This window comes from Leiobunum rupestre, chromosome 11, assembly GCF_980474605.1.
Source record: "Leiobunum rupestre chromosome 11, qqLeiRupe1.1.hap1, whole genome shotgun sequence".
In the NCBI taxonomy this organism is placed as follows: Eukaryota; Metazoa; Arthropoda; class Arachnida; order Opiliones; family Sclerosomatidae; genus Leiobunum; species Leiobunum rupestre.
This window is the reverse complement of record NC_143394.1, coordinates 42161683-42187646: the sequence shown is the minus strand read 5'-3', so window position 1 is coordinate 42187646 and position 25964 is coordinate 42161683. Positions and strand designations below refer to the sequence as shown.

The 25964-nt window shown below is 38.2% G+C and overlaps 1 protein-coding gene across 1 annotated transcript in view; it reads left to right on the top strand.

The window, feature by feature from the left end:
* Positions 1-25964, top strand: part of LOC149922888 (atrial natriuretic peptide receptor 1) — a 151109-nt gene that overhangs the window by 112604 nt on the left and 12541 nt on the right. The window contains exon 13 of the mRNA XM_090162321.1: positions 18045-18219. Coding sequence (XP_090018447.1) covers positions 18045-18219 — 175 coding nt within the window. The remainder of the gene's footprint in view (positions 1-18044; positions 18220-25964) is intronic.

Sequence of the window (25964 nt, the reverse complement as noted above, 5' to 3'; positions counted from 1 at the left end):
TGAGAAACGCGTCGTTGCGCGCGCCAGTGGAAAACAAGCATAAAGCCCCATTTTCATGCTCGCTGGTAGCGGGTAAAAATCGACAAAATCCGCTTCCGCTACACACTTTTTCACTTTCCGCGTCGATCTGTTTCAAACAGATATTTTAGCTTTATTTTCACGCTTTCGAGTCGCGGAAGCGAATTTTGTCAATTTTTATCCGCTACCAGCGAGCATGAAAATGGGCCTTTAAGCTTGGTTTCCACCAACGCGCGTAAGAGCGCGTCATAATGTTAATTTTTTGTCGCGCGTAAGAACATTTGCACGTTTTAAAGCTGAGTGCCACTTTTTGACGCGCGCTGGTGGAAACCAAGCTTTACGATGTTTTTAAACTGAGGCGACGTTATCTCAAGGCTACGTCGCTAAGGCCGACGGTAGAGCTTAGTTGAAATTATAATACAGACCGCGATTAATTATGTCAGAAATATCCTCTTCAACCTCGACGCGTTAATAAAATGGATATTTACGCGCTTGGAACAACCAAAACAGAGTTTATCAGTTTCCCCTCGTTATAAAGATTTAAACCAAAAGGTTTATATTTCCATTTAAGTTGAACAGATAAATAAAGAGGGTGACGTGGAGGTCCAAGCGTAGGCAAAAGCCGTTTACCCCAATATAGTCCGTGGTCTTGGCCGGGTAATGGCTGAATATGTATGATGCGTAAATCAGACGCGGCCGACTGATACCGCCTCAACGCGGGTGTCGGCTTCGGCCGTAAAAGAACGGCAACACCACCTCGCGGATATCTTTAGGTACAGTCTCAAAAACGATCGGTAAATGGGCGGAGTAACGCGAGTGTCTAGGTGGCGTCGCGATCGTTTTCCGCGAGATGAGAAGAGTGCAACGCGAAAGGAGCGCCAGAAAGAGAGTGAGCGCTAGCCCATGTCCTCCGAAACGGATTTTCAGTCGCGAAACAGAAGCCACGCGGAATCCCGCAACAAGCGGTAAATAACGGTAAACGGTCGTTCTCTATGGCGGATAAGAGCGGCGGGCGGCCATCCCCGCGTCGCAATCGGACACAGAGCGTGGGGACGGTGTACGTCCCGTCTTCGCTGACCATTCCCACGGAAATCAGGAGGAGGGGCAGCTCCGTCTCGCCCATTCCGGTCATTACGGAAACGGCGGCCGAGGCCTCGTCGCCCACTTCGCACTTCCCGCCGTCGGTGGCCAAGAAGGTCACGTGCGCGTGCTGCGGAAAGTCGGGCAGAGTCAGCGGGGCGCTCTTGTTGACGTTCCCGCCGGAGCCTAAGCCGGATGCGAACCCGACCAAGAAACCAATCTCAGGTGACTGAAGACGATATTTCTTATCACTATCTCGTCCTTGTTAAACTATGACTCGTTTGCAACGACAGTTATACGAGTATTTAAGGTTGGTTTTGGGGTCTTAAACCCCTAGCCCGTAAGGTATCAAGGGGGGTGCAAAACGTAATATTTATTTTAAGTCTCAAGGGAAGAGAGCAAAACGTAAGATGATTTTAGGTTAAAAAAATGGGGATGTACAGTTTAAACCCCCATCCGAATTGGTAGTAGAAATCACAAACACGTTGTGAGTAATTAGTAGAAATCACAAACACGTTGTGAGTAATTTCTAGAAATCACAAACACGTTGGGAGTAATTTGTAGAAATCACAAACACGTTGTGAGTAATTAGTAGAAATCACAAACACGTTGTGAGTAATTAGTAGAAATCACAAACACTTTGTGAGTAATTAGTAGAAATCACAAACACGTTGTGAGTAATTAGTAGAAATCACAAACACGTTGGGAGTAATTTGTAGAAATCACAAACACGTTGGGAGTAATTAGTAGAAATCACAAACACGTTGGGAGTAATTTGTAGAAATCACAAACACGTTGGGAGTAATTAGTAGAAATCACAAACACGTTGTGAGTAATTAGTAGAAATCACAAACACATTGTGAGTAATTAGTAGAAATCACAAACACGTTGTGAGTAATCAGTAGAAATCACAAACACGTTGTGAGTAATTAGTAGAAATCACAAACACGTTGTGAGTAATTAGTAGAAATCACAAACACGTTGTGAGTAATTAGTATGAAGGGCTTGCCAACACCCTCCTACCCGGCCACTTGGTTAAAAGAATTAAAATTCGCTCGATGACTTGGGCCAAAGGTGGTGCCTTGGGTATTAGCCTAGCTTATTACTATTATTATTACATTACAGAATTAATTCGAAATTCGGTCATCACGAGTAGACATTTTTACGAGTGACTAACCTCTCGGAATAGCCGTAAAAACAAATCAACGCAAGCAACTACCCATAACAATTTAACACAGCGGTTCCCAATTTTTGCTTTGCAATGTAACCCTAATTTATCCGCCTAATTCTGTCAAAACCCAAACTCTTTTTTTTTTACTTATCTTAAAAGACTTGACACAAACAAAGATGGCCGCGCTGCGAATCCTCGGAACCCCTGTGACCCTTGCACGGAACCCCAGGGTTCCACGGAATCCCTTTTGGGAACCGCTGATTTAACAAATAAATTGAGTAGATTCTCTTGAGAGTAAGGTATCAAGCTCGGTCTGACTTTTATCAAAACTAAGATTAAGCTTCCAGTTGGCCAAAACGCCTGTAGAAGTGTTCCACCCGCAGTGTTTCAACGTTCAGGAAGAAGTTAATTTACAGGGTTTCGGTCTATTAGCGCCACCTCTAAGTGACTTTTGATGAACCAATACATTTCTCCCCGAATCTTCTGAAAATAGTCCATAATAACGCGTTTAAAAATCACACCATGGTTGAGTGTTTATAGAAGCCTCTTTAACTTGTCAAAAGTTGATATATAAAAAATCTAAAAGTACATTTTATCGGGAAAACAGTCCGAAATTAATAGTCCCAAAAGTGTTCCGGAGAAAAAGCGTAAAGCTCCCAATAAAAAGATCAAAAAGTGGCACATAAAAAGAGCTCTTTCCATGATATTAGTTGGTAAGCCACGCTTATAAAACAAAATAGTTTTATGGGTGCATTCTTTTCGTCTATTCTGGAAGAGATCCCGGTCTGTCTAGTCTCTCGCTCGGATCATTGATTTTTGACAGGCCACGATATTTCATTATATAGGTTGCCTCCCTTTCTACAATTTACTCCGATAAGCAAAGAAATATATCCATTAGGATGGAGTTGAATCCACGACAGTGATGCCAGATCGTGAGAAAGAAATTTCCTTTTCACGGCTTTAAAATTTCCCTTTTCGGAAAATAAATTCCCTTGTTTTTCAAAACCAGAGATATATTCAAATTTATCTTAATAAGAGACATAAGTAACCCTGGGAAAGTGGTTTTAATTGTTTTCAAAATAATTATCCGTGAAGGCCCCTAATATTGAAAATAAAGCGCCATCTATATTCTCAATATCGAACTATATACCCATATTTCATCTCTAATATTGTTTGATTTTTTAATTCTTTAACGAAAGCTTGAAAAAATGCCAAAACGCGATTGTAGGGTTTCCCACTCAACCAAATTCGACTAAAGATTTACTATCAGTTGGTAATATTATTGTATTTGTTTTTTTAAATTTAATCAATTTTGTCACATCCTAGATTCCCAAAATTTCGGTCTAATTTTCCTTTTCCCTTCGAGGTCCAAACTTCCCTAGATGCTTGAAATTTCCCTCGATTGGCCATCACTGATCCACGCGGTTGATAAAAATGCATTTTGAGTTATAAAAAATAATTTTAAATTTTACATTTTGATTTTGACTGTTTAGTATGTGGAAAAACATTTTCAAAATGTAGATTCGTACAGTGCCACCGCTTTATTTCCCACGTTGGCTGCGAGGATAGTTTAATAATAATTAATTATGAATTAATTATTAATAATTAATTTCAGTTATAGGTAAAAGTAAACAGAATGCATTTATAAAAATATTTTGCATTTAGAAAAACTAATTATCAAAATGCATCTGGTATTTTAAATTTGAGCTGCAAAAACTATTTTACATTTTGCATTTATAAACAAGACGTATGACGGTCAGAATACACACAATCCTCCTGATGTATTAAGTTTGTCACCCCGATTTACAATGTCGGAAGTTGCGGGGGTCGGTATACGCTGTCCAAAAAACCTCACTTAGAATTAAAATTAAGAAACTTAATTGCAAATCTAGGTTAAATATAAGTCTCATGAAATCGGACTTAAATTAAGGAACGTTATGTAGACTTTTAGGCGAAAATATAAAACCGCGAAAATTGGGGTCCCGTAAATTACCCTGGAAACTATACTTAAATTTAATATTTACTGATATAACCGAAGGTGTAGATCCGCTGAGTCCTAACCTAACCAAAAATATTTTTTAACGTTATCGGACTTAATTTTAAATAAAATATCTACCACACAAAGCGAAACCACCGAAAATGGTAAATTGGGCAAATGCCTAACTTCTTGGGCTTCTATTTCAAAAATTTATGAAAGGCTGTCAATGACGAGATATGTACACTCGAACGAGATATCATTGACTCTTCTAGCCCTAACCGTTGAAGAGATATGCGCGACACGGCGGCATCGGCATCGGCAACGGCAACGGCTACACTGTACGTGAAACTAATACACACAAATCCTTAGGATTGTGTGTAAAAACCAATTTTCAAAATGCATTTTGTATTTTGCATTTTGAGTTATGGAGAAAATATTTTGCTTTTTGAAAAAAAATGCATTTCGAACAACCCTACTAATCCACGACTTCAACTTCGTAACCGTGATTTTTTTAAATAAAAAAGCGTACCGGAGTCGTTTAGAACTAGATTTAAAATAATACAAGTTGGCAAGCCAAAATATACCTCTCCTCGGAAGAGTTTTTAATTTTAAGTGAAGCGTAACTGTATCCGTGGTTCTGCTCACCCAATGACAAAAAGGGGGCGCTTTTGGAAAAACCTTTTCCCTGATTCTAAGAAACTGGGTACGCAGTGATTACGCTTTGCAGACAGACCCACCCACACACAGACAGACAGACACGGTGGTTGTATAACCCCTTCTAGGGTACAAAGTCCCCTCGGAGAGGTAAAAACCCTTTTATTCCGTTTGTATTATCATTTATAGTGAATTAGAGTTATTCGGTATATAATTTAATACAATGGCAAACTATGAGATTCTAAACTAGATTTTCCTAACGCGTTGTTGTCGTAACTCTATCACTATTACCATAAGTCTATGATATGGTTCCATAAGTTTGTCACTTTGGGGAATGTTTTACTGAGAGTTATTAACGAAGTTACGTCATCACAAGAATAAAATAACCCCCAAGTGAGGCGGTGTCAAAGGCTACGTGTGACGCGGGAGCAAGCGGACGCAAAACGGTGACGAACCCGTAATGCAGTTTGTCTTGCGAATAGCTCTCTCAGTAAAACTTTTGCATGTGAATAAAAGAAAGTGTCACACTTATTTAACCATATTATACTATTACCAAGAACGTATTTGTGGGAAGCAAGTGATTCCACGAAGAGCAACCACGCCTAGCCTAATCTTTCCCCTTTTCACCTCACTCTAATAATCAGCTAGGCTAATACCCAAGGCACCACTAAGCTTAGGTCCAAGTCGTTTAGTGAATTTTTAATGCATTTATCTCAGCGACGTCTAATGCATTTATCCCAGCGACGTTTAATTAATTTATTAAATTGCGGGTCAAATTGGAAGATGGTGGTAAGCCCTTTATGCCACGCGAGTCAACAGCTCCCTACACTCACTATTACCCTTGAGCTCTACATATTTTAATGGAAATGGGAAACCGAAGAACTAGGGAGAAAACCCCTCTAACCAGTGGGGAGATAAATTGCAAAAGCGGAAGGAGACGATAATAAAAATTGGCTCGAATTACGTTCTATACAGGGTGTTAACTAAAAAATGTACCAGGGCGAATATCTCAAAATATGTTTTAGCTACGATTTTGAAATTTTAGGTTGTTATAGAGCACTCAGGGGGTCAACCAACTATAAAAATTTCAATGACCTTGAACCATGTCTTCAAGGTCGTTCGAAAATTAACTTGAGAACCGTAAGAGTTACGAAGTTGATTCCAATTAGAAAAGTGTTCCCTGTCTCATTTTATGGCTAACTAGCTTTGAATCGATCTGATTTGCGAAATAGGAAGTCGAGAAATGTTAGGCCAAAAACAAGAAGGTCGTTAAGTTGATAACGTGTGGAAGACGAGTTTTGGGAGCTGAAATTTTCAAACTAAAGACCCTCAACCACGATAAGGTTGTCTAACAAATTCCAGTACGCTAAGAAGAGTACTTTAAAAGTTATCAGTTGAACATCGTCTTTAACACGTTATCAACTCAACGGCCTTCTGGATTTTGGCCTAACATTGCTCAACTTCCTATTTCGCAAATCAGATCGAGTCAAAGCTAGTTAACCATAAAATGTGACGGGGAACAACTTTCTAATTGGAACCTACTTCGTAGAACTTACGGTTCTCAAGTTAATTTTCAAATGACCTTGAAGACATTGTTCAAGGTCATTGAAATTTTCATAGTTGGTTGACCCCCTGAGCACTCTAAAATTTCAAAATCGTAGCTAAAACACATTTTGAGATATTCGCCCTGGTCCATTTTTAGTAAACACCCTGTATGCCCAAGAGAGTTGGTACTAGCTGGTTTTCACTGGGCTAAAAAACAGCGGAATTGGCTTTCCGCGCCGTTTGCGGAAAAATATTTTCCGCAAAACTTTACGGAAAGTTTGCGATATTCCGCGAACAAGCGCGGAATGGAAGTTCTATTTTTCCGAATTTTTAAAACGCAACGCAATGTGCTAACCAATCAGTGAAGATCATGCGTTGACGTCACTAGCTCACTACTCTCGGTTTGATTCAATTTGTTAGGCCTAAAAAGCGACGCGTTTAATTTATAAACATTGTTATTGTAATTTAGTCAGTTTATCACGATGACTTCTAAACAAAAAAGAATGACTGGTAGTCAACAGGAGTTATTCGTAGAAGAGATTCGCGCTTCTCCTTATTTATATGACAAAGCAAATAGATGTTTTAAAAACAATGAAATTAAAGAAAATCGGTGGACTGCTATTCGAGCTATCTATGGCGTCCATTTTAATTCTGTGAGTCAGTAAAGATACAATTTTCAGCGCATGCGCTATCGAAACCGCCAAATTACAAACCGCTTGAAAAAATCCCCAGTGATTTTCGCCGTTTTTTAGCCCAGTAAGTCGGAAAATTTTCCGTGGAAAATGACCGAGCACTTTTTTCCGGAAAATTTTCCGTATTTTTACGAAAGAAATAAAAAAGTTTTCATTCCATGATTAGTCTAATATATTGTTTGCAAATTTAAATAAAGCGGAAATTTTGCATCATTTTTTCTAATCTAAAAGTAAAACTAAACCTCTAGACTAGTTTAACCTGGTTAACAATGTAACACTATTAATGTTTTGTAGTATGTTTACTGATATTAGACATTTTATATCGATAAAAAGTTAAAAACATTAAAAACCCTTAAAAAGTAATTTATGTTTAAATTTTTTATTTTTCCGATTTGCGGAAAATTTTCTAGAAATTTTTTCGCATTTTATTATTCTGGAAAATTAACAACACTAGCTGGTACAATAAATGTATGAGACTTATCATAAGAGGGCATTGTAAATAATGTTTCTAGCATTGCGTTCCTTCTCTAGAACGTTTGCATTTATAGTCGAATACTTTGGAATATTCTAGCGTTCAGTCACACCGAACTTGAAATCGAGGTATCCAATCTCAAACAATTGACCCCCCAACGGGTCGCTAGGACTAATAAGCCACGTTCACACGTACCCTCGAAAACGTTTTGCCTCGTTTGAACTTGCTGCGGTTCTTAGCGTTTGGAAATCTGTTTGTTCACACGTTAGATTTCCAGTGAGTTTTGAAGAAAAATGGGCACGTGTAGTATAAAAATATAATTAGAAGCGATCTGAAACGCTGGGACGCGCAACGGTCACTGTTCACACGACGGGATAATAATAATCACCTAGGCTAATACCCAAGGCAAAAAACCATGTTGTCCACCCCGCATCGCTGCGGACTCATCGGATCCTCAAAGTAGACACCACACTGGAATTTATAGGCCACATAGCAAGTTGGGACGAATTTTGCCGCTGGAGAGCCCTTTTAGGCCCTCTTTTACATGTACTAAAATATAACAATAATAATTGAAAGTTAAAATTTTTATTCAGAGAGATTGAAATAATTATTCCAAAAGTTCTGGATCAAAATCGAATTTGGATCTGCCCAGTTTTGGATTCAATGACTTTATATTTCAACATTTTCGCAATGAAATTAAGAGTTGAGATCGGAATAACTTCTTTTTCGTGTTTTGAAAATTGTTGGTAGTAACAAAAGTAGCATAAGACCCAAAAATGCTGTACCTTCGCGCCTATTAAAATTTCTAGTGAGACCTAGTCACACTATAGACTACATAACCTACTAGTTGGAATAGTACTAGCAACATTATATTTAGTCTATAGTCTGGCGCAATTTTCTCTCTTCGATTTACTCGCCCGTAGACATACGTTCTAAAACTCCTCACTCGGCGGCGCTGGAGTACCTCGGTTTTGATGACGTGTTTCCCTTTGCGACAAACTCTCATTAACTACTATACCGTTCTGACACACTTTTGGGTCTTATGCTACTTTTGGTAGTAATTGGGGGGTGCGGTAAAATAATTTCCTACTAAGCCAAATCTTCATTAAGGTATGCTATGATAGTAGCTTTCCCCCCAAATTTACGCCGTGAGTGGTAGAAATAGATACTCCTAAGGAACTTTCACCCTGAAAGTCAACCAACAGCTATCCATGCGAAAATAACATGAAATTCTTTGATCCACTATCGAACATTGAGTTAGGAATATTAATCTAGAGATCCAATCAAATCTGCTCCCCCGCGAAACAAGTTTTTGAAAATTACGAATATACCGTCTCCTCTAAAATGACGAGAAAACGTTATCATATGACCCGTGGCGCCATCCAATATTTAAAAATATATATATTTTTGGCGGATAACGCGTCTTATTTGAACGAACCATTGAGAGATAGACGGCGCCACGGGTAGAATGATAAAGTTTTCTCGTCATTTGGGAGCCGACAGCAGTATTCTTATTTTTTTTAAACTTGTTTCGCGAAATACTGAAATCCGACATTTTGATTGGACCTCTAAATTAATATTCCCAACTCAATGCTATCGAAGACCCAACTTAAAAAAAGCCTCCGTTAGGCCTAATACAAATCTGCACCCGAGAAAACCAGCTTTTAAATAAAATAGCGTCATCATTTACTGGCGCGACCTGAAAGATGGTCCAATTATAGCGTAAAGACTAGAGGCGCTAACATCAATGGGAACTTCATTTTCCAAAGTTCCAAGAAGTCTTTTCAAACGCCTTGGCGGAAAAGTTCCTTTCCAATATAAATCGTAACCTACTTCCATTTATAACAGAGGTCAAAGAAATGATACAACGACTTCTCATCAGTTTTTCATATACCGGGGCTTAACGATCCACGCGACTATTTTAGGGTCGAGAATTATTCTAGAATAAGCCAAAAGTCTCGAGTAGTTTCGTCGAATAATTGACGCGGCGGAGGGTGAAAAGGCTCCTCTCATTACGATAAAATAAAGGCGGATCTTTTTATGTCGAATATCGATTGGGTACACGCTTTCAATAATTTAGATTGTAAAAATCGTTTTCGATTATGGTTTATATCGTTATATAAGTATGGCACAGAACGAATTCGGTTAAAGGGGAACGGTCAAGCTTTAACCAGTTAGATAGCCCTATAGCCCATTAAAAACTAAAATTTATGGCGAAAACCGCATCAAAAAATATTGAGTGGTTAATTTTTAATAAAATAAAGCAATTTCGGGAAATCGAAAAGCGCGCGTCCGCCGCGACACCTGGTGAGAAGTCGGTGAGAAAGAGAAACAACGTAAAAGCGCGCGCTGTTGATGACGCAAAAAAATTGTTTTGCACGCGCACCGCGTTCCAGTTATAAAATACCTAAGCCTAAATAGCGCGATTTTAAAAGTTAGGATAGTTCGTAAATCGCTCATACGGGGTTAGGGGCGCTGGCGGCAGCCCCTAAAATGGCGGCGAAAATTCAAACCCAAACACCTTTCGTTATCTTGTTAATCTTTTGATACGGAAATAAGGCCATATTTGGAAAAGCTTGGCCGTTCCCCTTTAATAATACTCTGAGGTGAAGCGATTGCGAAATAAGAATTTTCCGAACAGGAAACTCATCCCTTCCTACTCTTTCCGTTGGCAAAATAGTTGGTTAGTTTGATAGCGAGAAATACGAGCTTACACGCGTTTAGGTTTGAAATTCGAAAAAACTAATTTATGAAATGAAACCAGTGTTTATAATAGTTATTTTTATCTTCCGATTCAATAATTCATCATTATTTTCCAAAAGTATAAGCGTTATTTACACTTTTGAAAGCGTTTCCATTTTCAATAGGCCTTGGCTGGTCCGTCGAAAAGACTGCCGGCGGACCGTCGCCGATTTTACGGGCATCCTCCAAATACTAGAAGCAGTTCGCGGAGAGTTGTCAGTCCGTCGGTACGTAATGGCTTACGTTGTCATTGGCGAAACAGACTATCATTAAAAAATTTGCATTGGGGCAATTTTGGGCAGTTCTCAAACCCGTATTTGCAGTTCTAAGATGTGATTTTGACAATTCTGAATTCGGTGATTCCGCTAATGTGTAAAATAATTGTACCACGGTTTATATATTTACACAGGCTAGACTACTTCGGCTCAGAGATGGACGCTACTCCCGCGTTTAGAGAATTTGAAAAATTCTAGTTCGCGCCTACAGCGCCGGCTTGTGTAAAGTTTCTGAACTATAATCAACTATTGTTAAAATAATATATATATTTAAAAATGGAGCGCCACCTATATTTTAAATTTAAATGTATAGTAGATAATTAATAAATTTTAAAATACATATTATCAAATTATAAATACGGTAGCTCATTAGTGTATTTATAATTAAAATTTATAAAAATTTAATTTATAATAAATTAATTAGTACGGTTTATATACATTAGAGGGCGTACCAGCAGCATAGTAGAAAACAGGGTTGCCTGTCAGAAGAACTTAAGAGGCTCAAAACGCTAGCACGTATGAAGGTAGTCTATCCTGTGTAAATATATAAACCGTGATTGTACCTTCTACCTTTTGTATGCAGCTATTGTGGTTTTATTTAACAAGTAGTTAAAAAATAAAATAATTCCCAGGTTCCAACTGATTGAAATTGACCGATTTCATAATGACGTTTTTGCGCGTACAAGTACCTTTACGTTGTGAGGTATAGCAGACATATTTACCTGCTTTCATACCCTAACATGGCGGCGTATTTTAACGCGCAAAATGAATTTTAAGATCCACCAATTATGTTTTTGGGTTTAAACGCTGGTTCACATGGGCAGGGTTTTCCTGATTTTCTCGTTTTACCGCCTTTTTCCGTTGTTTTGCCGCACGGGAAAACGACTGTAAGCACGGCCAAAATTTGCAGGATTTTACCGCCGAGTGCGCTGCCGGCAAACGAAAAATCGGAGAAAAAATGTTGAAATATCTCTACTTTATTTTCCTGGTTTTTTGAAGCACATTGAACTCGACCACTCAGCGAGCGTTTCGCTGTCACGTGATATCAGGAGCGATTTTGAAAGTCTTTAAATTTAAAGTAGGCTTTCGAATTTTGGCGTCTATCACGTGACGGCATAACTCTCGCTGACTGGTCGAGCCCAACGCGCCTCAAAAAAAAGGTCCTCCTTATCGTTTACCGGCAGCGCTCGTGGCGGTAAAATCCGGTTAATTTTGTCCTTGTTTATAATCGTGTTCCTGTGCGCCAGAACATGTGGTCAGAATTTATATACCGGTGCTCCATGCGATCAAAAGCCTACTACACCAGTGGTCTCATCAGAATGCCTTACGCCAGCGTCCACAATCCCGGACAGGTGACAAATCCAGCATGGGTAGTAGTACCCTATACTACTGATGGTCTCACCCTTGACGCGAGACACTCATCCCGACAAAAGGCGCAGCAATGGGGCGACCAGCTTCCACTTGGCGCACAGCTGTGGGATAGAGAGTGGATGCTATGGCAACTCCAGCCGACACCCTACCTACGTAGGTAGAGAGCCACACCCTTCAGAAAGAGCTCCAAAGGGGAACGATTGGCACACAGCGGCACCGGAGATCCCGGTGGGCTCCAAAAGGCCGGGAAACAGGACCACTGCGCCTCATACGGAGACCCACAGCAGGCAACCCAAACGTATCATAGCATGGCAAAATCACGGTTTGTGACATTTTCAAAAAATTAAAAAAAATTAATTTTGCCAAAACAATTGACGGATATTGAAATGACGTTTTAGCGCGCGACACTACAGGTACATGTCTCTGGCACACAGCCTTCTTTGCGTGCTTTTTTGACCATAACATGTAGAGGTATTTTCACGCGCAAAATGAATTTTAAAAGCCGTCAATTGGGTAAAATCGATAATAATATGTAAAATCAATCAAATTTCGGTAAAATCGTAGGGGTTTACAATCAGTGTTTTTGCCACATTGCTATTTTACGTAGAGAAAGTTTAAACTTGAGTTTTGAAGATTTCGTTATTTTGAATGTTATATTAAGATTATTATGACCCGTAAAATTACATTAATAAATTTAAGATAATAACGAACACTAAATAAAAGACATAGATTTCAAATGAAATAATAAAATTGCCGAAGTATACAAATGTTTTTCTCATTCAAGTTTAATCTTTTGTAAACCGAATTATTTTAATGGTTTCGTATGCCAACGCCATCTGCCAGCGGATAAAAACCCTCACGTAAAAGCGCTATTGTTAAAAGCGTTGTAGTCGATAGCCCTGCTATTAATATTAGGAAAGCTGATGGAATTCTAGAGAATTTACTCCGCTAAATTGTGGCTCAGTAACCAATCTTAATATGGCGATAAGGCAATTACCAAATATCACCTGCTACAACATAAATTCACAGTAGGTTGAGCCTATAGTAAATTTTAGCACCTAGCACGCAAATAGAACATGAAATTACTCAAAATACTTTCAAGCTTCTACAAGAGATATTTTAAAATTGTAATTTTTTCTAAATAATGGTCTTTATTTCAAATCTTAAAGAATTCCAGAACTGATCTATCTATAAAGTAGTGGTTCTTCCGTGTAACTGTTTTTCCCTACATCACTAACTATATCTATTATTAATTTTTCAGTTTGATGATTTCACAAAAGCGTTGAAAGTAGCGCCAAAAGTGTTCAAATATACAATGATATTCGTTGTTAGCCAGGGGTCGGACATTCACCAAAAATGTGTACCGGATTTTTAAATCCGAGATTTGAATTTCACGCTGGATTTCAAGATTTCTTGTTTTATTTCGGATTTCTTAACTTTTGTCCCGGATTTCGGGATTTCACGTCGGATTTCGGGATTTCTCGTCGGATATCGCGATTTTGCAATTTCTCGATTTCTGGTCGGATTTTGTGATTTCTAGATTTCTTTCCGGATTTCGAGATTTCGCATCGGATTTCTGAATTTTTTTCCCGATTTAGAGATTTCGCATTGGATTTCTGGATTGCTTGCAGGAATTCGAGGATTTGAAAAAATCTCCGGATTTTGAAGAAATCCAGGCTGCATTTCGGATTTCTAGTAAAGTGTATTCGATTTCTTTGAATGTTCAACCCTTCGGTTGTTACGGTCTAGCAAAATTTCCAAAGACTAATAACAACTTGGGAAAAGCTCTTAGTTTTGTTTTAAGTTAATAAACGTATGGTTGTTGAAGAGCAGGAAGAAGATTTTTGATTGCCGCCATTTTGATTGTATAATTTTAAAAGCCTTTGCACGTTTTGGAATTTTACAACCTTTTACGCTACGATATTTTCTAGAATCCCGAGAGCTTTTCTTATTAATAATTCAGCAATTAATCTAAGGGTGACGCCACGTTCACTGCTGCAGCATACTGGTCGCCATGACAGGATGGAATCAGTGTATTGTAAATTCTGTGCTTTCGCGATTTGGTGGAAAATTTGCGCCCATTTAAAACTGCTTTGAGATTCACGACGTATCTGCGTTCTTCACTCCTGAAATAAATGTTATGAATTTTTGGAAATTTTTCCCCAAATCTTCGGTTGAGAATTCGGTGATTTCGGAAAGAGGCCGACGACCACTGGAGCCGTTTTTATTGAGAAGGTACTGCGCGGTCCCTTGCTAACATGTAAAGGCTTTACCTCTCTCTACTCTTTCCATGAAGAGTATTTGGCATTTTACTTAAAGTACTTTTCCTAAACCTAAACAGTATTTAGTTTTTAAAACCGATTTTAAATAGTTTAGTATTTTAAATACTTTTCTAAAGAGACTTTAGTATTTTAAATACTTTTCTAAAGAGACTTTAGTATTTTAAATACTTTTCTAAAGAGACTTTAGTATTTTAAATACTTTTCTAAAGAGACTTTAGTATTTTAAATACTTTTCTAAAGAGACTTTAGTATTTTAAATACTTTTCTAAAGAGACTTTAGTATTTTAAATACTTTTCTAAAGAGACTTTTGTATTTTAAATACTTTTCTAAAGATACTTTAGTATTTTAAATACTTTTCTAAAGAGACTTTAGTATTTTAAATACTTTTCTAAAGAGACTTTTGTATTTTAAATACTTTTCTAAAGATACTTTTGTATTTTAAATACTTTTCTAAAGATACTTTTGTATTTTAAATACTTTTCTAAAGATACTTTTCTATTTTAGAGAGAGTATGAACTAAATCGAATAATCGTCTGCAACGACTTTTTTAAACGCAACTAGCCCATCACCCCTAGCATCGGTTAATCCTGGTATCAGCATAGAAGCTCATACTTCTTTTAAGAGAAATTCGTTAACTTAAACAATTTAGTAAAGCAATTTTCTCTCATATTGCGAAGGGAAACTTAAACAAATTATTAAATTGAATAATTTTAACGTTTACAAATAAACCATGGAAAAATTTTACTCATAGACACGCGTCTCTCGGAATAAATAGCGTGTTAACATGCTCCAAAATCACCTTTTCCAACCCTTAAACTAGTTGTAGCTATTGTTTGAAATAACTTTTGTACTGTTAATTTTTTCCACGTTCTAAATTCGCTAAGATCTATCGAATGACAGCAACAAAAACCATGTGCTCCTTCAGGAAAAGTAACTTCGCCGCTAGGGGTCGCCGCTTAAAACGTTTGGTACTGCGTCACTATTCATTATTTCCTTATTACGAAAATGTATATATTATTTGTAACGGACCATTTTTTTAATTTTTGATAAAATTTGGGCTCTTTGAACCACTGATGATCGAAAGATTTACTGTTTAGTCCCTATAGGAAAGATACCTTTAACATCTTAAATTCTTAATCAACACGAAATGTTAGAAAATCATTCGCCAAAACCCGGTAGTTTATGTTTGGTTTTAAATACTGTTCAAAAGTAAACATTATTTAATTGGGTGTCATAGAAACAGCTATATTAACTGTTTTGCACAGAATTCCCGTATCTATTCCGTATTTTCTCTGATTAATTATTCGTCATGAAGGTGGTAGCGCCATCTCTTGATACTTCCAAGAACTGTTATATGAAATTACGCGGACACTACACGGCAGCCTTTTGAGTTAGGAGAGGCATTTTTCTGTGTTGTGGAAACTAATCACAGCGCCGCTCAAACACATCTCAAGATGGGCGTTGGACACCCAGTCCATCCGTTGCGTCCATCTATGACTGCGTTCAGTAACACCTATCGGGAAAATAACCGATGAGCCATGTGTCGTATAAATAACTGCATGATTGGTTTTGGGAAATTTGAGTTTCTTAGCGTAGTCACGAAGTGTCGTATGTGACGCGTTCTGGAAATTGGAATATAAAAACCTTAAGAAAAAAAATACTTACTTTTACTAGTAATTGAATGAAAAAATAGAATAATAAAATAACTACAGGTGTCGCAATTAGCGCTATATTGGAAAATAATACTAGGCCTAGGCAAGTCCAAGAATGTATTTATTCATATTTAGGGATAATGACTTAGACCAAAGATAATTTAAACTCGTACCCTAGATTCTAATACTGAGAGCTTTCCAATTGACGGTTTTGTTACGAAGCGTTTACCCTTTTCCGGCACGTGACCTCAGAGAAATCGGGCTCCATCGGTTACGGTAAGGCGCAAACCGGCGGGAAGTGGGTAAACGCTATCGGCAACGAGCGAGAGAGTGATTTCGAATCTAGGGTACTAGTTTAAATTATCTTTGCTTAGACGATCCGCGAGTATCGTCGTCGAATTTTCCCATGACACCAGCGTGCTGCGTTGCCAGGACTTTAAAATAAAATTATCATTCTATGAATAAAAAATTATCGTACGCCTAAAATTGGTTATAAATGTGAATTTTTTGGAAATATTGACGTTGAACTTAGTCGAAGTTATGGTTATGAGAAATACATTTTTTAAATTAAGTTCTCACCTATCGGAAAAATCTGGACTAAAACAAAAAACTAATATAAAAAAATTGCAAAATCTTATAATTATAGTACGTTATCGTAACTCAGCCTGAATTATCGAAAATTGCGTACTATATCATACGATGTTTAAATTATCGTACGTCCTAAATATTTGTTTGGAATTATCGACACGTATAATAATTATCGTACGTCTGGCAACGCTGCTTGGCACGATGCATGGCAAAGGGGGCAACGCCCGGGGGAACGTCATTCACGTGCGGAAAACGTCGGTTTTAGGGAACCAATGAAATTATGAAACTGATTTTTTTAGGGAATTAGCTTACTCTACGTGCCAGTGGCGGATACAGAAAAATCTCAAGGGGGGGCGCTAAAAATACATCTAGAGTTATGGATGTAATAACAAATCATCAATTAACATGGCGGGGCGCGCCCTCCCCTTGCCGTGAACTGCGCTTGGTGCTGGGCCACCCGCGTCCAGGGGGGTGGGGGGGGGACGACCCCATATGTATCCGGCCCTTAACGGGTCAGAGTGTACAATAACTGGTTGCTTTACCGGGGAATTGGGGTCCGGCTCTTGTAACCCATAAGGGCGGTGGCGCACTGGGAGATGTTAGCTCTGATCAAATGGTCCTATCTCCACCTCCGTCTTCGGTCAAGTATGGGCTGGAAACTGAGTTTCGGTTCAGGCTAACGGAGAGGGTCCGGGCAAACTGGCCGCCTCGGAGGATTGAGTAGCCTGCTGTGGGGCAGCGGCACAGTTGTCCCTTTTCCCGGCCTTTTGGGGCACACCGGGAAATCCGGTGCCAGCTATGCCTGGTTACGTGGCCCGCTGTGTGCCCGTCGTTCTCCTTTAGTAGCTCTTTCTGAAGGGTGTGGCTCTCTACCTACGTAGGTAGGGTGTTGGCTGCAGTTGCTATAGCATCCACTCTCTATCCCACAGCTGTGCGCCAAGTGGAAGCTGGTCGCCCCATTGTTGCGCCTTTTGTCGGGATGAGTGTCTCGCGTCAAGGGTGAGACCATCAGTAGTAGTCACGTGTCCGGGCTTGTGGACCCAGGCGTAGGGCATTATGATGATACCACCGGTGTAGTAGGCTTTTTGATTAGCTCGGAGCACCGGTATATAAATTTCTGACCCAATGTCCCCCATCATATGTATCCGCCACTGCTACGAGTATGAGGGTATTTGGGGCAAATATAAAAACCACCTCCTCAACATAGTAATTATAAATAAATACATTTCTGGTCAGTCCATTCAAAATTACATCGTTTTAATAGATTTCCAAAGTCAGTGGGTGAGAATAATTGGTTCGCCCCCTATCTTGTGAAGACCAATTCCCCCAACGTCGCAACTTCCTCCAATCCGTCTTACGCTTGGGACCAGTTGGGAGAGTGGTAGAGAAGACGATGTAACAGATGAAGTTGAGACGTAGTTAAACTGAGTCTTCAACTCAACGCGCAAAAACCAGTTCCTCCAGTCTGGACGTGCTCCGGTTTTAATTTTTAGCCAATCTGATCAGTTCCATTTTGGTTGCAGAAATCGTGGAGAACGTGAGCCGGGGTACGCAGAAGCCGCCTCACTTCCGGCCGCCGGTGGAAGAGGGAGACTGCGACGAGCACCTCTTGCAGATGATCCGCCGCTGCTGGGCCGAGGAGCCCGGGGAGAGGCCCGACTTCACCGCGCTCAAATCGCTCATCAGAAGACTCAACAAGTTAGTGCCGGTATCCGTCCCGCAAATTACGTATCGATTATTTCCCCCTTCCGAGAGGCAGATTGCGCCTCCACTGATTGCGCCTCCATTTCTCGCCTCCCCCACTTATTAAAGAGACTCAAGTTCGCACTAAGAAAATGAAATCTTATCTATACAGGGTGTTTCAAAGGGTTATGCAAAAATTTTAAGGACTTGTAGGGGGTGAGTTGAGAAGTATGCCGGTTTTTTTCCTATTTTCCTACGATGAGTTAAAAGCGTGCCAGAGAGCTTCAAAGTGTGGCCTACTAGCCCCTGGAAGTAGGCTGCAACAAGCTAAAAACCAACTGAACATTGCGGGTAACATGTGGTTGACCTACTTCGTTCCTGTTCAGTAAAACGAACAATACGTTTGTAACGAACCAGTCGCGGAGAAGTTCAAGTAAGAAATTAAGTAACGTACCCACAATGCGCCTGTCTCACGTAATCGACGATGGACTTGGTATAGGTTGGTGAGACGGGGATATGCCAGTTCGGGTACCTTTCCTGGTTGAGACGTTGAGCAGCCAAAGCATTGCCATCCGCTAGTCCATACACGAAATGAATATCCGCCAGTTCTTCCGAAGTGAACTCCATTGTATAACAGTTTGAAAGTTATTAGAAATCGCTGTCCCTCACGACTTTACATACTGTTTAAGTTTACTTTTTTACGCTGGTTACCTCGATTGGTTTACAAAGTCCTTTTTTTACCTATCACACGAACCCAAACCTTAATGTTCGCATTTCCCTGCTGCTTGCTTTTGCGCTTGTTTCCGCCTACTTCCAGGGTCTAGTAGGCCACACTTAGAAGCTCTCTGGCGCACTTTTAACTCATCGTAGGAAAATGGGGAAAAAACAGACATACTTCTCAACTCACCCCCTACAAGTCCTTAATATTTTTGGATAACCTTTGAAACACCCTGTATATAGAAGTGCAAAGTTTAAATGTTTTGACAACAAACTAAAATTTAAGAGATTAGCATTGTAAAAAACTTAATACTCAAAATGAAAAATATAATAATTTGCAAGATCCTGTAGTGCCTGAATATAAATGCAGAGTTTTTAATACCCAAAGTCTTACCAGATGACGTCAGTAGTTTTTTTTTAATAATTTTGTTTTTTTAATCAACTAAATATTATTCAATTTTTACCGAAATTATTACATTTCTATAACATTTACAAGGTGACCACATTCACTATATTTTCAATACCTTTATATTCACCCCTTAGGTTTTCTCATGTAGTGTATAACCCGGAAACATTCCGTCGTCGCAAAAGTAAATAGGTGGAGAAAGTCTGGCACTGGGGTCCAACCGCACGACGTCTTATTTGAGGGGTAAAATTTTTGGGCTTCGGAAATGACTTCCCCCTCGCCTCTTTACAGGGACACAAAGGTATCGGTTGTACTCCGCCACGATGAAAAATAGTTCTCTATAAAATACGTGAATGTTAAACTTTTGCTTTCGATAATTTGGTTAATTTAGTTCCTAAATAAAGTAGATATATGATAGAAATTAAAATGCGACATTTTAAAAATAATAACACAGTTTTTGAAAAGTAATAAACCGTAACTAGAATAATGCTCACTTAAATCGTGGAGAGCGTGGCGCCATCTAAGAGCAGAGATCGGGACTAATTGGTAAATCTACGATGTTAAGGCCTAACAATTTGCAAGTTTAACTGAAATAATAGCTATAGCTACGAGCTTTTTTGTTTATTTTACAATTAATATAGTAATTATTAATTAAAATCAACCGTTATCGAAGGAAATAATGGTCAGCATTTGACAGAGAGACTATTTGAAATCGCGAGGCGGTGACATGGTTGCCAGGGAATAAAATTCAAAATTTTCATCTTGAGTGCTATCCTTATTGGTTAGAAATATCACGTGATCACTAGCTCTTCAAAAAGGGTGTCAAGCATGGTGGAAGGTAAAATCTGAAGGCAGTGATAGACTTTCTCCCCCTATTTACTTTTGGTCGTCGTGTATGTTTCTACATTCTATATTTCACTTTATTTTATCTACTTTTTTTTCGATAAGAATCCTTTTTTTTACTATTGTTTTTCTTATATTTTTCTTTAATTCGCTTGAAATTTCCTATTTTCTCTATAACATTTTCGAGGCATTTTCCTGGTCACCCTGCATTTATACAAAACCTAAAATAAAACTAGAACTAAAACTTCGTACTGGTGAGACTAGTAAAAAACGAAACCAAAACTAAAACTTTTTGGTTGCTTGGTAATATCATATGTAACATAATTACTCATAAATGTGCCAGAAAGAACTTTGTCTCAATGAGACCTTGTTGCAAGGATATGACGTAAATGACGTCACTTCCCAGTCCATGACGGTTTTATCGTCATCAAAACTAGTTCTGGCGGGGAGGGAAGGAAGTTAAAACCGTATTTTCTTTGGTTGGTGTGAAACAAGGTCTCATTTAAATTTACAGAGATGTTAAACAGTGACACTCTTATGAGTAATTATGTTACATATGGTAATATGTATATATACGGTTAAACAAAGGCGAAAAATAGATTAAAAGTAAAAAAAAACGGTTTAAAAAAAATTATTTAAACCAAAAAACCTAGTTAAAACCCAAAACAAAAACGGTTTTTTGGGTTTTTATTAAAAAAACTGTTTTTTTCCCAACCCTGATAAAATTTCTTATTAAATTTTTTTGGCTTAAGTGTCAAGGACACGGTCGGAAAATAGACCTGATAGGGGCCGAGTGTCCTTATGCCACCCGTCAAAATTATCACTATTTTCCAGTCTGCTTACTTCCCTCTCGCCATAGAAAATTCCCCTTCTGAATTTCGGAATAAATCTATTGCTTTTTGTAATTCATGTCCCGCCGAAACGTTTAAATTGACGCCATCTAGCATTAAATCGAACCTCTAAGGGACTTTCCTGTTTGCGTTCGCTTCTCTGTAAGCAATTGGTGAATAGGTCTATTGGTGGACGAGTGAGGATGGCAAATAAGAAGTCTAAAACAGTAGCTGCGTTCATAAATCGATGAGCAACGTGATGTATAAAGTTACATTACGATTGGTTTGCAAGTTCGGTTTCTTAGCGTAGTGTCGTCTATTTAGCTTTCTGGGCCAAAATAACAGATAAATATAACGCTTACTTTAACTACTATTAGTGAGATTGGATTGTCTTGTACATAAGAATAAATAAAGATAGAAACACCACTTTAGTACATTAAAAACATTTAATAAAAAGCCGCTATGGCCGTTTCGGCCGAGGACATCTTTGCTCTCGCTTATTTTCGAGATTTTCCATCGGATTTCGAGATTTCCCGTCAGATTTCGGGATTTCTGGACGGATTTCGAGATTTACCGTCGGATTTCTGGATTTCTTGCCGGATTTCGAGATTTACCGTCGGAGTTCTGGATTTCTTGCCGGATTTCGAGATTTCCCGTCAGATTTCTGGATTTCTGGACGGATTTCGAGATTTCCCGTTAGATTTCTGGATTTATGGGCGGATTTCGAGATTTCCCGTCGGATTTCTGGACTTCTTGCCGGATTTCTGGATTTTTAACTGGATTTCTAGATTTCCCGCCAGATTTCTGGATTTCTTGCCGGATTTCTGGATTTTTTACCGGATTTCGAGATTTCCCGTCGAATTTCTGGATTTCTTGCCGGATTTCGAGATTTCCCGTAAGATTTCTGGATTTCTGGCCGGATTTCGAGATTTCCCGTCAGATTTCTGGATTTCTGGCCGGATTTCGAGATTTCCCGTCAGATTTCTGGACTTCTTGTCGGATTTCTGGATTTTTTACCGGATTTCGAGATTTCCCGTCGGATTTCTGGATTTTTTACCGGATTTCGAGATTTCCCGTCGGATTTCTGGATTTCTTGCCGGATTTTGAGATTTCCCGTCAGATTTCTGGATTTCTGGCCGGATTTCGAGATTTCCCGTCGGATTTCTGGATTTCTGGCCGGATTTCGAGATTTCCCGTTAGATTTCTGGATTTATGGGCGGATTTCGAGATTTCCCGTTAGATTTCTGGATTTATGGGCGGATTTCGAGATTTCCCGTTAGATTTCTGGATTTATGGGCGGAGTTCTCAATTTTTGGCCAGATTTCAAGATTTTCCGTCAGATTTCGGGATTTCTGGCCAGATTTCAAGATTTCCCGTCGGATTTCTGGATTTCTTGCCGGATTTCTGGATTTTCCGTCAGATTTCTGGATTTTTTGCCGGATTTCGAGATTTCCCGTCGGATTTCTGGATTTCTTGCCCGATTTCAAGATTTTCCGTCAGATTTCGGGATTTCTGGCCGGATTTCAAGATTTTCCGTCGGATTTCTGGATTTCTTGCCCGATTTCAAGATTTTCCGTCAGATTTCGGGATTTCTGGCCGGATTTCAAGATTTTCCGTCAGATTTCTGGATTTCTGACCGGATTTCGAGATTTCCAGTCAGAGTTTGAAGAAATCCAGGTTCGAAAGTGTAAGTGATTTCCTTGAATGTCCAACCCCTCGGTTTGTACGGGTAGGTTAAACTTGTAGCTGAGTGTAGACATAGCTATATACATTCTATACTCTTACAAGTTCCCCGTTCAAGTTTTCCAGGGGTAGCTTAACCTGACAATTAATTTTAGAAAGCATCGTAAATTGTTAAAAAAAATAGTAACTGCGGGTATCGCAATAGGGAGTTGGCAGTATCACGTAGATAATACGTCACAAATGTTTTTTCCAAATGGGAAAAAAAAGCATACCAGCCTGTCGGCCATAGCCAAAAGTATGGCGTGACGTCATGCTGCTATATTGTAATATAAAGCTAGGAATAGGGTAAGTCCATCCAAAAAGTCACTCAAATGATGAGAATTCCTGAAAGTAGCCGTTGTTTAGTGCGAACGGGACTCCCGCCTACACTGTATAAAGGGATATTTCCCGAGTCTTAATTAAACCATTACTCGAAATTAGGGCTGTTCATTTTTGCCCACAGCTAGCTGCAGTTCTCTCTCAACCTACCCACAGCGAGGCGAACCAATCAGCCGTATTAGCTGAACTAAGGGAAAGTTCTCTTCCGTTCAAATTAACATTTTTATACCGTACGGCGGAATTGGTTAATTAGCATAACGACTGAATTTATAAACGCTACAGGCTATAAAACCACCAATTGGGCTTCTCCTAATAATTTCGAATTCATAAATCGGTATGGATGTTTTTGAATTTTGTTAACGCGCTAGATGTCGCTAAAAATTAAACTCGGTCTTCTGTGGATAATGCGGGTTTACATTAACCAACGAACTGTGTAATGTTTATTCTAGAAATGCTCGAATATTGCGTCTACGGGCAAGAATATATGAGCGTTGACAGAGAATATGTAGCCACCGTAACTATAGTCAGTGCCGCCTCCCAATTAAAAACGAAAACACACAAAAAAATTCTTAGTTTTCAGTTAATTTTTTATAAAATATTTTTAAAGTTTAAAATTTAGGTTTGGAAAATTCCAAATAGTTCGTTATTTTATTTTGAAAATGAAAACTAAATTATATTCATAAAACCATAAACATAAGGTAATAACCACGTTAAATATAAATAACATGGCAACCCAGTAATACTTAAGTAAAAACTAAATATTGGACAGAAAACGCTTGATTTATCTATGCAAATTAACACGTTAATTTTTCTTACGAGGAGACTACCCGAGGGGAAAATCACCGATTTTGTTGAAACTAGGTGGGTAGGTAGACCTTATGGTAGGGTCATTCCATGTCAAATCAACACACTCGTTTTACTTGCCCTACTCGGATATGGATGAAATTTCGTATAGAGATAGTGCATATGGACAGAAAGAAAAATGCAAAGTTTTATTTAATTATCGCAAACGGTTTTCAAAATATAGCTACGTGAAATTTAAAAAAATTGCCAAAAACGCATATTCGTATATTTTCCCTTGGTGAAATTTCTTGTTACCTAACAAGAAATTTCACCAAGGGAAAAGTTGCAATGGGCATTAGTTTTGCCATGGCAACCGAAAATGTTTTTGACAACACAGTATGTTTATTTTCCCATTGAAAATGACATGGGAATCTGAGCACTTCTAAAAAATAATAATAATAATTCTAATTAAAATTATTAATTTTGATCAAATTCAAACAACTAAATTCTATTTTACTAATTTTGAAAAAATTCATTTATTACCGTCAATTTGGCGATTAGTTGGTAAATACAACTTTTTATTTTTATATTTCGCTTTTGTCCATTTTTAGCGATTCTGATCAAATTGATCAAATTGACCAAAATTCATCAAAATATCATAAAATTAATTTCACTTGTCAATTTTGATTTTTTTGGTTTTGAAAATTTTCACACGGGGGACCTATAGAAGCGCACAGATTCCCATGTTATTTTCAATGAAAAAATATATGTACTGTGTTGTCAAAAACATTTTCGGTTGCCATGGCGAAACTAATGTCCATTGCAACTTTTCCCTAGGTGAAATTTCATGATACCATAAGGTCTACATACCCACCTAGTTTCAACAAAATCGGTGATTATCACCTCGGGTAGTCTCCTCGTTAGTGGACTTGGGTGCAAAGTTCGTAAGTGGTGAGATCTTCGGTGAGTTCGGACGCAAATGTCAACGCGTAGAGCGCGTCGTCGGCTGGCAGAAGTCTGAAATATATCTACTCAAGTGTCGCTTGATCAACTCTGAGCTTTATTACGTTAAATAACGTATTTATGGTTGTTTGAGTAGACAAGTTTCCGAATACCATAACCGTAGCGCTGGCGTAAGGTGTTGCTCTAAGCTAACATTTATCCTTATTAAAAGTGTTCCGTCCAATATTGTTTCGTCTAAGGAGCGAAGAAATTAAAATTAATGAAAGCAACGTTGTTCGCGAGGGGCAGGTCACTTCCTTGATTAACGCACCCCTCGAAAGATTAAATACGATTTAATCGGGATTATGTTGATTAAATTCAATTTAATCACGAATATGTTGATTAAATTCAATTTAATCACGAATATGTTGATCAAATTCTATTTAATCACGAATATGTTGATTAAATCACGTTTAATCATGATTAGAATGTTTAAATCTGATTTAATCATGATTAGAATGTTTAAATCTGATTTAATCATGATTAGAATGTTTAAATCTGATTTAATCATGATTAGAATGTTTAAATCTGATTAAATCGTGATTAAAATGATTAAATCGTGATTAATTGATTAAATCGTGATTAAATGATTAAATCTGATTAAAATGATTTAATCGTGATTAAAATGAATTAATCGTGATTAAAATGATTAAATCGTGATTCAATGATTAAATCGTGATTCAATGATTAAATCGTGAATAAAATGATTAAATCTGATTAAAATGATTAAAGTTGTTTAAAATGATTAAATACTGATTAAATCTCGTTTAAATCGTGATTATATTTTCTAATCTTGATTATATTTTCTAATTTTGATTATATTTTCTAATCTTGATTATATTTTCTAATTTTGATTATATTTTCTAATTTTGATTATATTTTCTAATCTTGATTAACCTGATTTAATCACGATTACCCAGATTTAATCATTTTACTATGATTAAGACGCACCCAAAATGGAAGTGACCTGCATGTTAAAACGGGCATGTTTTAAAAACCAGTGTCGTCAAGACTACTTACGGAATAAATACTCGTTGTCAAATAGTAAAGGGGAAACTGTCCGCTAGCGAGCCTAGCATCCTCCGTTAACGGCGCTAACTTTTTGGCAAAGTCTATAG